The 12500-nt window shown below is 38.6% G+C and overlaps 1 protein-coding gene across 1 annotated transcript in view; it reads left to right on the top strand.

Annotated features, from left to right (window-relative positions):
* KATNAL1 (katanin p60 subunit A-like 1) overlaps window positions 1–12500 on the top strand; it is a gene marked incomplete at its 3' end in the record, with an annotated part of 102652 nt that overhangs the window by 63770 nt on the left and 26382 nt on the right. Inside the window, exons 5-6 of the mRNA XM_011967845.1 lie at window positions 5009–5172; window positions 5564–5669. Of these exons, the coding sequence (XP_011823235.1) occupies window positions 5009–5172; window positions 5564–5669 (270 nt within the window). The remainder of the gene's footprint in view (window positions 1–5008; window positions 5173–5563; window positions 5670–12500) is intronic.

Genomic DNA, 12500 nt, shown 5'->3' with positions numbered 1-12500 from the left:
ATCTGTTTTGGTACCAGTACCATGCTGTTTTGGTTACTGTAGCCTTGTAGTATAGTTTGAAGCCAGGTAGTGTGATGCCTCCAGATTTGTTCTTTTTGCTTAGGATCGTCTTGGCTATATGGGCTCTTTTTGGTTCCATATGAAATTTAAAGTGTTTTTTTTTTTTTTTTCTAATTCTGTGAAGAAAGTCAATGGTAGCTTGATGAGGATAGCATTGAATCTATAAATTACGTTGGGCAGTATTGCCATTTTCATGATATTGATTCTTCTATCCATGAGCATGGAATGTTTTTTCCATTAGTTTGTGTCCTCTGTTACATCCTTGAGCAGTGGTTTGTAGTTCTCCTTGAAGAGGTCCTTCACGTCCCTTGTAAGTTGTATTCCTAGGTATTTTATTCTCTTTGTAGCAGTTGTGAATGGGAGTTCACTCATGATTTGGCTCTCTTATTATTGGTGTATAGGAATGCTTGTGATTTTTGCACATTGATTTTGTATCCTGAGACTTTGCTGAAGTTGCTTATCAGCTTAAGGAGATTTTGGGCTGAGACAATAGGGTTTTCTAAGTATACAATCGTGTCATTTGCCAACAGAGACAATTTGACTTCCTCTCTTCCTATTTGAATCCCGTTTATTTCTTTCTCTTTCCTGATTGCCCTGGCCAGAACTTCTAATACTTCCAAAACTGTGTTGTCTTGTGCCAGTATTCAAAGGGAATGCTTCCAGCTTTTGCCCATTCAGTGTGATATTGGCTGTGGGTTTGTCATGAATAGCTCTTATTGTTTTGAGATATGTTCCATCGATACCTGATTTATTGGGAGTTTTTAGCATGAAGGGGTGTTGAATTTTATCGAAGGCCTTCTGCATGTATTGAGATCATCATGTGGTTTTTGTCATTGATTCTGTTTATGTGATGGATTACATTTATTGATTTGAGTATGTTGAACTAGCGTTGCATCCCAGGGATGAAGCCACCTTGATCGTCATGGATAAGCTTTTTGATGTACTGCTGGATTCGGTTTGCCAGTACTTTATTGAGAATTTTTGCGTTGATGTTCATCAGGGATATTGGCCTGAAATTTTCTCTTTTTGTTGTGTCTCTGCCAGATTTTGGTATCAGGATGATGCTGGCTTCATAAAATGAGCTAGGGAGGAGTCCCTTTTTAAAAATTGTTTGGAATGATTTCAGAAGGAATTATACCAGCCCCTCTTTGTACCTCTGATAGAATTTGGCTGTGAATCCATCTGGTCCTTGGCTTTTTTTGTTTTGATTGGTAGGCTATTAATTACTGCCTCGATTTCAGAACTTATTATTGGTCCATTCAGGGATTTGACTTCTTCTTGGTTTAGTCTTGGGAGGGTGTATATGTCCAGGAATTTATCCATTTCTTCTAGATTTTCTAGTTTATTTGCAAAGAGGTGTTTATAGTATTCTCTGATGGTAGTTTGTATTTCTGTGGAATCAGTGGTGATATCCCTTTTATCATTTTTTATTATGTCTATTTGATTCTTCTGTCTTTTCTTTATTAATCTGGCTAACAATCTCTTTTGTTAGTCTTTTCAAAAAACCAGCTCCTTGATTCATTGGTTTTTTGAAGGGTTTGCTGGAAAGGATATGGAGAAATAGGAACGCTTTTACACTGTTGGTGGGAGTGTAAATTAGTTCAACCATTGTGGAAGACAGTGTGGCGATTCCTCAAGGATCTAGAACCAGAAATACCATTTGACCTAGCAGTCCCATCACTGGGTATATACCCAGGGGATTATAAATCATTCTATAAAGACTCATGCACACATGTGTTTATTGCAGCACTGTTCACAATAGCAAAGACTTGGAACCAACCCAAATGCCCATCAGTGGTAGACTGGATAAAGAAAATGTGTCACATATACCACGGAATACTGTGCAGCCATAAAAAAGGATGAGTTCGTGTCCTTTGCAGGGACATGGATGAAACTGGAAACCATCGTTCTCAGCAAACTAACACAGGAACAGAAAACCAAAGACCGCATATTCTCACTCATAAGTGGGAGTTGAACAATGAGAACACGTGGACACAGGGAGGGGAACATCACACACTGGGACCTGTTGGGGGCTGGGGGATGAGGGGAAGGATAGTATGAGGAGAAATACCTAATATAGATGATGGGTTGATGGGTGCAGCAAACCACCATGGCACGTGTATACCTATGTAACAAACCTGCATGTTCTGCACATGTATCCTAGAACTTAAAGTATAATAATAAAAAAAAAAGAAAGACAGAAAAATAATGAGATTTCCAAGAAAGTTTGTACTTTCTTTGAGCCGTTGAAATCGGGCAACAGATGAATAAATTAGGCAAGTGAGAGGCAGTGGCTTTACAGGAAAAAGATCAGCTATAATTCAGCTTAGACATCCCTGTGACTATGACCCAGTGATTTTTATTACTGATTGGCCAGTAATTTCCAATGCGTAGTAGCTTACTACCTAATGAGTTGATTCGTCTGTTGGACAGAATCCATTGTTAGAAAATTCTTTCTTTTGCTGATCTGAAATCTATATCTTTTGTTACTGGCCCTTGCTTGGGTTTTTTTTTGTTTTTTTTTTGGGGGGGCATAATACTTAGTAGGCCTGTTGGTTGTATTGCCCCATTAGGATTTAATTCTTCAGCTTAAATGTCTCTAGTGTCCTTCGTCTTCCTGGGTTTTGAAACCTTTATCATCTTGATTATCCTTCCCTGAGTGTAATTTATCAGCATTTCTCTTAAAATGCAAGACCCAGAGCTAGTAACTGATCATGTTTCACTTAATCTGCCAGTGTGAGAGGTTGCATAGTAAAATGTAAAAAAATTTGCATTTTAGGACAGACTATATCATTAATTGTCACTTTGAGCCTAGTTTTCCTCAAATAGAAGATTATCCAACACTAATAAAAGATGAGTAACAAAGCTTTCTCGATATGGGAAATTTTGATATTAGTAAAAAGAAGTGAAATATTTTGCTTTCATGAGAAAAAAAGTATATCAACCTTCATGCTAAAAATCAAATTCTTGCTAATGTTGACGTTAGTCAACTCATATGAAAATCTAAGGAAAGAATTGTAAGATCATTTCAGTGACATTGTACTTAGTATTATTTATGTACACTTAATATCTTGGGGGAGGTTAGCTTTATTGCCTTTCATAGTTTCCTTTAGGTGTTGCGTTTAATCTAGCTGTTTATATTTGACGTCTATATTCTAATTTAAGTATTTGCTATGAAGAATAACCGTCACTCATTTTACTGATTTCCTGGTATGACCAAATTTATCTTAGTTTTCCTAAGTCTGTTTTTTATAACCTCACCATTTTGATTTGAAAACATTTCCGGAATCTTGTTTGTGGTACTCGATCTGTATTCAAGTCTCATGTGTACCACTGAGAAACCTTGGGTTCTCGGGCAGGTCATTTAACTGGCCTATACACACACTTCTCCTTCTGCGTAGTGAGAGGCTTTTACTTCTTAGATTCTCCTCCTCTACCCCATCCTCTACAGGAGCCAGAAGAAATCCAAACTCACCTCTGCCCATATCTTCAACCTCTTTCTTCTGTGCAATACCTTTTATCTATCCTGGCTGCTCAGGTTTTTTCACAGCACTTCACAGTTTATGTGTGTTTTTGCTTTATTTACTTGTTGTTTGTTTCCCCCTCTGGACTAGATGCTTGATGGGGGCAGAGAATGTATTTTCATTCACTGCTCTAAAACCTGATGCGCAATAACGTGTGTTGCACGTAAAAGATGCGCAAAAAATCCTGTGATACTGCTATTACTTTCAGATAGGCAGGCAGCTTTTTCTTTCTCCTGATGTAGTGTTTATTAAGTTCTTTCCGGCCACTTGGACATTCATATTAAAATGAAATTTTAACTATGTAAATATACATTACAATGCCATATGAAGGCTCAAGCTCCAGATATGTCAGTCTCTGTTGTATTCTTTGTTGATACATTTCTAGAATAGTTTTAAAATTACAGAATGTTCCTAGTGATTTGTTGTTTGCATATGACTTGGTAGCCTTGGCCTGTCCGTACTATAAAATGTGACTCTAGCCTAAGCTTAAGTATGTTGATGTATTTGTTGTGTAGGTGCCAAAAATTTACTCCTTTTAATAGTGTCAATATTGATATCTGTCATCTGGAATGCAAGAATCTTCCTGAAAATTTGCTAATAAATGTAATACTACTGCCATACTGCCCAGAAATAATTTGTGTTTTTTTTGGGTGAAGTACCAGAATACCGTTTGGTCACTTACCTAGTGGCTTAAAGGAACCAGAGCATCTATCCAAAGGAGCCATTTAGTTTCCTCCCAGCACTTATGATTGAGCCTTTTTTGACTGTTTCAGAAGTGAGATTAGAGAAGTTTGTCTTGTTCTTTTGTCTCTTTTGAGGTTGAAGTTTAGGAGATTGACTCATTTTGGCCATTTTCTTGTTTCATTTTTACTGTAGGCAGTAACTGGGGCTAAAGCTCTGGGGAGGCACTTGGCTATGCTTGCTGAAGTATTTCCATAGTTGGACTGTCTCTGGCAAATAAGTAAATTTCATTTGAAGCTTTTCAAAGCTGTGTAAATCTTGGCAGAACCCCATAGAAAGCATAGCATATAGTTCCTTTTAAAACAACTACATTATTAAATAAAGAATTTGGGGAAAGCATATTGCTTTAATGGTCTTAATACCATTTAAAAAGATCCTTCTACATTAATATTCAAAATGTTTTCTAGTAGTGGTGGAAATCTTCTGCATCTACTAGTTCAAAGGTAGGCTTTCCCAGTCTTTTGGGATCTAGCAAGGATGTTTAGTCTTACCTGCAACTGTCCCTGCAAGAATGTAGATTTGAAGTTTTTAATAAAGTTGACCAGTTCATGTATTTCTGATGAATTAAATAGAGGAGAATGGCATTTGAGTAATCAGAAAATACTACCTTAAAATAATAAAATTTAGAAAGTGATGGCATTATAATGTTTTCAAAGCGTAATGATGTTAACTAAATTATCCAGTTACTGACTAGTACTTTTTTTTATACCTCTCCCCAGGGAAGGAAGAATATGCAAGATGGTGCAAGTGACGGTGAAATGCCAAAATTTGATGGTGCTGGTTATGATAAGGATCTGGTGGAAGCCCTTGAAAGAGACATTGTATCCAGGAATCCTAGCATTCATTGGTTAGAGTCTTTGAAATTATTGAATTAAAGTAGAGGAGAACACAAGTTATAGGTTGGCTTGGTGTGAGTTTTCTCTTGTTATTCATTAATCTGATTATGACCACCTCTGTAATGTGAAAGTATAGAATTGACGGGAGAGTTCTGTCGAATGTAACCAGGACATTTTACATGTTAATTTGAAGTTGATATATAACTGACAAAAGTTGTTAATTCAGTGACATGTCCTCATTAATAACTAATGTTTTCACTGATGTTTTTATGCAATAAGAATTAGAATAATGTTCTTAATATGAGAACAATTTCATAAGTAAAAAAAATTAGAAGAATTAGGTTTGGCCATAAATCAAAGATCCCTGAATAAACATTATGAAACTTTGCTGTTCTTTCAAAGGGATGACATAGCAGATCTGGAAGAAGCTAAGAAGTTGCTAAGGGAAGCTGTTGTTCTTCCAATGTGGATGCCTGACTTTTTCAAAGGGATTAGAAGGCCATGGAAGGTGAGAATTTATTAAATTGGTTTTGGTATAAGAATGCTGCTTGCATCAGAATGAAAGGCAGCATTGCTGTAGTTTTTGATGTATTTAACCCATTTTGAAAAGGTTGGGAGAAGTTTATATACACCCAAAACACCTGGATTTGAATTTGTATTGTGATGTGTTACATCTGCGTAGTAGGAGAGATGGGCTTGGAGTGTTGAAACTATATAGTCTTTAGGTCACTTCCCTCAGGGATGCTGAGCTAGAGATTAGTTTTAAGAATTTTCTAGATATATGGTTCTGTAAATAAAAAGTTAAGCAGATTAAGCAGAAATAATGCATAGTCTTATAGAAGAAAGGTATGATCAAACAGTATTTTTCAAAAGTTGGAATATTTCTCATTGATGGTTATTTTGTTTTACTTGTCACTGACTTGAAGCTCATTGTTGACTGTTTTATAGACTACATTTGCTATATTTTGAGTTTTCACAAATGTTTTTTCTAAAGAGAGGTCTTTAGCTGTGTTTTTAAAAACGACTTCTTGACCGGGTACCATGGCTAACCCCTGTAATCCCAGCACTTTGGGAGGCTGAGGAGGGTGGATCACGAGGTCAGGAGATCGAGACCATCCTGCCCAACATGGTGAAATCTCATCTGTACTGAAAATACAAAAATTATCTGGGCATGGTGGTGCGTGCCTGTAATCCCAGCTACTCGGGAGGCTGAGGAAGGAGAATTGTTTGAAGCCGTGAATCGGAGGTTGCAGTGAGCCAAGATCGTGCAACTGCACTGCAGCCTGGCAACAGAGCCAGGCTCCATCTCAAAAAAACAAACAAACAAACAAAAAAACCCACTTCTTATGTCATTACAGAATATCTGACTTTATGAATTTATTTTGTCCTTGCTGTGCTTTTGTAGTATTTATTGGCAAAGTAGCTTAAGAAAATAAGATATATTTCTAAAGAATCTTTTTCCTGACCAAATAATTTTTTTTCTGCAACAGTAGAATAAAATTCTTGACTAGAACTATTATTATTTTTTAAAAAATCATGTTTGAATTTTTTAGGGATTTGTGAGAATGGATTATTTACTAAAATGGGACAATAAATTTATTTTATTTACTTTTTGAGACTGAGTCTTACTCTGTTGCCCAGGCTGGTGTGCAGTGGCATGATCTTGGCTCACTGCAACCTCTGCCTCCTGAGTTCAAGTGATTCTTGTGCCTCAGCCTCCGGAGTGGCTGCAATTACAGGTGTGTGCCACCACGCCCAGCTGAATTTTGTATTTTTGGTAGAGGCTGGATTTTGCCATGTTGGCCAGGCTGGTCTTGAACTCCTGGCCTCAAGTGATCCGCCCACCTTGACCTCCCAAAGGCCTGAGATTACAAGCATGAGCCACTGTTTCAAGCCTGATAAATGTATTTTAAAGAATACTTGAAAATAAGGACACCTCAGAAATTTTTCAGGTTTATAAAATTTGTCTCAAAACGTAAATTCCAGAATTTCAGAACTGGAATGAGTCTTTGAGATCATCTTAAATCCCCATTATTTGACAGACTAGAAAATTGAAGTCCAAATAGGTTGTGACAACCATAATAGACCTTTAGAAAATTTAAAATTCAATGTGTCTCAGCTTCTTATGTTTATATGTGCCTTTCCCTCCATAGCACACTTCTGCGTTGTGTGATACCATTCCTTTATCCTTCAGGCATTTACTTAGCCCTGTTATATGTAAGGTTCCTTGTTTCTCAAGACATAGTCCCTGAGCTGTGAGACATCCTAAATAGAGAGTTGGGCAGTTACAGATAGCTTTCAGTGTTAGGCACTAGCAGAGCCTAATGGGTGGTACAGTCCACATGTGCTTGGAAAGCTCAGCAAAGCACAAACATGACATGATTAGAGAAGGCTTTATGCTTGAGGACGTGGGATTCAAGCTGCAATTTGTAGGGTTGTGAGGATTTCACTGTGTTGGAGGAGACATTTTAGAGATGTAGGAACTTGAGGGGGATGAATGATGTGAGCAGTGGAATATAGTGAGAAAGTGTAAGTGTGTTTGGGAATAGATGCGTTGACGTTTCGTAAGGAAGGCAGCATAGAATATTGGTAAGGGGCACAGATCCTGGATCCAGACTGGGTGCATACGAATTCTAACCATTTCCACTTACTCTGTGATCTTGAGCAAGTTATGGAACTTCTCCATGCCTCACTTTCCTTAGCTATAAAATGGGAATAATAATAGTTATCTCATAGGATATAGTGAGGTTAAAATGAGTTAATGAGGCCTTAGAATTATGTAAATGTTGAAAACATAAATTAGTGGAAGATTCCAATGGGAAGGTAGGTTGAGGCCAGACTGTATTTCCCAGTTCTATTCTTTTTCTATAGATGTTTGGGAGACGTCTTTGAGCAGGTTGGTAGCATAATTAAACTGGTGAGTTGGAAAAAACAGTCTGGTTGCAATGAACACAGAAAGATGTGAGGCAAAGAGCATGTTCAGAAGTGATTGGCAGTAGTTTAGGCTTAAAATTCAAAGAGCCTGAATTAGGATGGTGATTATGAATTAGGAATGGAAGGACAGATGCTAGTGATATTTACTGAAGGAAGTTGGTAACCTTTTGGATGTAATATATATGTCAAGAAGAAGGCAGGGGTAAAGATAATTGGGTTTTGCCTGTGGCAGAATAGTGATGATAACATAAATGTGGAGCTCAGGAAGGAGAAAGACACTGGTTTATTGTTCTTGATGTTGAAAGTTCAGTAGGAGCAGGGGGTGCTTCTGGGGAAAAAGATATGGAATTATTTTTGAGTTTTAAATTTTGGTATATTAACGTGGAAATATGCACCAAGTTAGAAATACAGGGCTGGCCGGGCGCGTTGGCTCACGCCTGTAATTCCAGCACTTTGGGAGGCTGAGGCGGGCGGATCACGAGGTCAGGAGATCGAGACCATCCTGGCTAACACGGTGAAACCCGGTCTCTACTAAAAATAAAAAATTAGCCAGATGTGGTGGCGGGCGCCTGTAGTCCCAGCTACTCGGGAGGCTGAGGCAGGAGATGGTGTGAACCCAGGAGGTGGAGCTTGCAGTGAGCCGAGATCGCCCACTGCACTCCAGCCTGGGGGACAGAGCGAGACTCCGTCTCAAAAAAAAGAAATACAGGGCTGAAGCTTGTGAGAGAAGTTAAAGACAGAGATATTAAGTGCCTTTTCAAAAATACGTATCTCTGGGATGAACTTTTCTGTAACAGAATAATAGCGAGGTCCTTCTTTATAAGTTTTAAGATCAGATTATATGATTTTTATAAAGGCAACATTTAAAATTTTACTTAGAAAATAAGGAGATGCCCAAGAAATAGACTACTGTATTTTCAGTGGCTGAAGTATAAACATATGCTTGAATCACTCTTACATTGAGACTCTAGCCATCTATCCATTTATCATCCAGCCTATCTTAGCACTTCTCAGACTGTGTCATAATATATCTATCTATATTTTCTAATAGATTAAAAGTCTCTTGAGGATTTATGTGTGATTCCTGATAGATTCAATTTTTTTTCCTCAGGGCCTAGTACTTAGTAAGCATTGGATACATTTACACTGGGTAAATACATATTTATTGAGTATTTACCTTGTGTCACGTGATAGGCTAAGTGCGGAGGATACCAAAATGAGTGAAGAATAATAGCCCCCAAGAAGCTCATGGTCTTTGGGTGAATAAGCATGTGTTTAATGGAGGCCATGTGTTAAGTGCAGTATTTGTTGAGGACAGTGTGACTAGTGTCTGAAAGAGTAATGAACTCACTGCTATGGCAGGAGAGAGGAAGAGGGACTTAGTCTGCTGTGGAGAATAATATCAGGGATGGCCTCCCAGAGCAGGTGACTCTGAGCTGAGACTTGAAAGATGAATAGAAGTTAAACAGGTAGATGTGATGAAGAAAGGCTCTAAGGCAGAGTGAATATCATGTACAAACACATGAAAAGTGTAAGAGAACATAGTATATGTGAGGAATCTTCTGTAGTTCAGTGTGGCTGGGAGGATAGAGTGTTTATATGGGACATAGTAACAAAAGACACTGCTGGAGTGGTTGGTGTGACCTACTTCTCACAAAGAGCCCTGCATGCCATGCCAAAGATGTCAGTGAGCCACTGAAGAGTTTTTAGTAGAAGGGTATTTGCAAGTGTAGGAAGATATGTTTTCTGTAGCAGTATGGAGGATAGGTTGGGGATGGACATAGATGGACATGAAAAAGTAATCTCATCAGGAGGCTGGTGAAATAATCTAGCCAAACAATGAGGACAGATACCTGTAGAAAGGCATGGGCTTTTTGGTTAGTGAAGAATCAATGGATTTGTGAGAGATGTTTAGAAGGTATAAGTGACTGACTGTTTACAGGGATGTGGGAGAGACAAGTTGTATGACTCCCAGATTCCAGGCTTGAATTGAATGACTTCTGACATGACCTACCTAGAGTTGGGCCAAACTTCACAGGTTGAGAGCCCAGTTTTCCGCAAGACTGCCCTCACTTTAGACACTAGCTGCAAACCTGGGGATCCCTGGGTCACTCTTAAAACCAGCTGACTACAAATTCAGGGGTTCCCACTACCCTCTCAGGTTTGATAATTCTCTAGAACAACTCACAGAACTTAGGGAGGCCTTACAGTTGAGCCCAGGACAACATAGGCATGAATATCGCGGATCCCCTTACACATGGCTTTTCTTCTGCCTCTGCCGCCCCAGAGACAACAAGGCCAACCCCTCCTTTTCCTCCTCCTCCTTAGCCTATCCAAGCTGAAGACCTTTAAGGTGACACACTTCCATTTAATGAATAGTAAATATATTTTTCTCATAATTTTTTTAATAACGTTTTCTTTTTTCTATGTTTATTGTAAGAATACAATATACAATACATATACAAAATACGTGTTTACAGTTTTTGTTATCAGCAAGACTTCAAGTCAACAATAGGCTATTCATTGTTATGTTTTTTTGGGAATCAAAAATTATATGCAGATTTTTGACTGTGTAGGAGATTGGTGCCCCAACCCCTGAGTCGTTCAGGGAGCAGCTGCACTTACAATGATATTGTTATTATAGCCAAAGGATATAAATTGGAACCAGCCAAAAGGAGAAACTTACAGGGCGAGGTCTAGAAGGATGCGCAAGGCGACGCTTCTTTCGCCCTCTCTTCCTGGAGTCAGGATGCTTTACTCTCCTGGAAGTGTGACAATATGGAGATTATGGCATCACATGGACGTGTGATAGTACTGCTATAGTTTGGATATGGTTTGGTTATTTGTCCCACCAAATCTCATGTTGAAATTTGATTCTTGATGTGGTAGTGTTGGGAGGTGGTGCCTAATGGGAGGAGTTTGGGCCATGGGGGCAGATCCCTCATGAATGGCTTGGTGCTGACCTCATGATAATGAGTATGTCCTCACTCTGTTCATTCTCATGGGAAGTGGCTGTTGCCCCTCTCTCTTGCTTCTGCTCTTGCCATGTGAGTTCTGCATGCTGCTGGCTCCCTTTCACCTTTCTCTATAAGTGGAAGCAGCATGAGGCCATCACTAGAAGCTGAACGGGTGCAGGCACCATGCTTCCTTTACAGCCCGCAGAACTGTGAGCCAAATAAACCTTTTTTTCTTTAAAATTACCCAGCCTCAGGTATTTCTTTGTAGCAACACAAATGGACTAAGAGAAATACATAGAGTATTGCCAATTAGGGACGCTCACGTGATCAATTGAATCATTGCCCATGGTTCTTAATCTCTTGTTCTCTTCCTCTCCCCAGAGGTGAGTTGATATCACATGGCTCAAAGCCCCAGCTCTGTAATCACATGGTTGGTTTTCCTGGCATGGTCACCCCCCATCCTGAGTTGTCTTGTTGGTGTTAACTATATAGGGGCCCACCATGAGTCACCTGATTAGCATAAAATTTCAGGGCCTATTGTGATAACAAAAATAATCCTGTCGGTAGGGTATTTCCACGGTTTTAGAGGCTATTTTCCAGGGACCGGGGACAAAGGCCAGCTAAATTCTTTATTATACAGGGTGCAGGGAACTGATATTGGAAATAGAGAAAGGAGCAGGTTTAAATAGAAACAAAATGTGTTTCAGTAAATACTCAGCAGCTAATTCGAAATAGAGGCCGGGAGCTTCAGATAAAATTCAGTAAAATTGTGAGATAGAAAGGTTGGTTGATGATATGGGTATGGATGAGTTTGTTCAGGAGTTTTTAAAGGGAAAGGTTTAGAATTGCTTTGGGAATGTAAAGGGCAGAGGAAAGAGGAGATCTGAGGCGGTGAACATAGCCAGAGAGCAGAAGTGTCAGGAAAAGGGCAGTGTCAGGGTTTCAAGAAGAGAGGGATTAATACCATGTATTAATCAAAGCAGCGTCAAAGAGAAGTCAGGGAGGCCCGACTGAAGAAGTCATTAGGTTAGTAAATGAAGTATTTTTAGTGAATTGGTGAAGACTAAAGTCATGTTGTAGCTTATGAAGAAGAAATAGCATAAACCATTGAAGGTCGGCTGTGAGAGGAAGGAGAGGTTGATAGTAGCTAGAGGATTTGTAGAGTCAAGTGAAGGATTTTTTTTTTTTGGTGTCAATTTTATCTATCTTTTTAAAACATTTGTGTTTTTGAATTGATACATAATAAATGTACATACTTTTGGGGTTCATGTGATAATATATTTGCATAATTTGTAAAGATCCAATCAGTGTAAATGGGATATCCACTACCTTTAACATTTGTCTTCATGCTAAGAACATTCAAATTATTAAATTATTCTCTTCTAGTTATTTTGAAATATACAATAGACTATTGTAAACTATGGTCACACTACTGATCTATCAAGTTG

Source organism: Mandrillus leucophaeus, unplaced genomic scaffold (genome assembly GCF_000951045.1).
Source record: "Mandrillus leucophaeus isolate KB7577 unplaced genomic scaffold, Mleu.le_1.0 Scaffold811, whole genome shotgun sequence".
Lineage (NCBI taxonomy): Eukaryota > Metazoa > Chordata > Mammalia > Primates > Cercopithecidae > Mandrillus > Mandrillus leucophaeus.
This window is presented reverse-complemented; position numbering and strand designations above follow the sequence as displayed.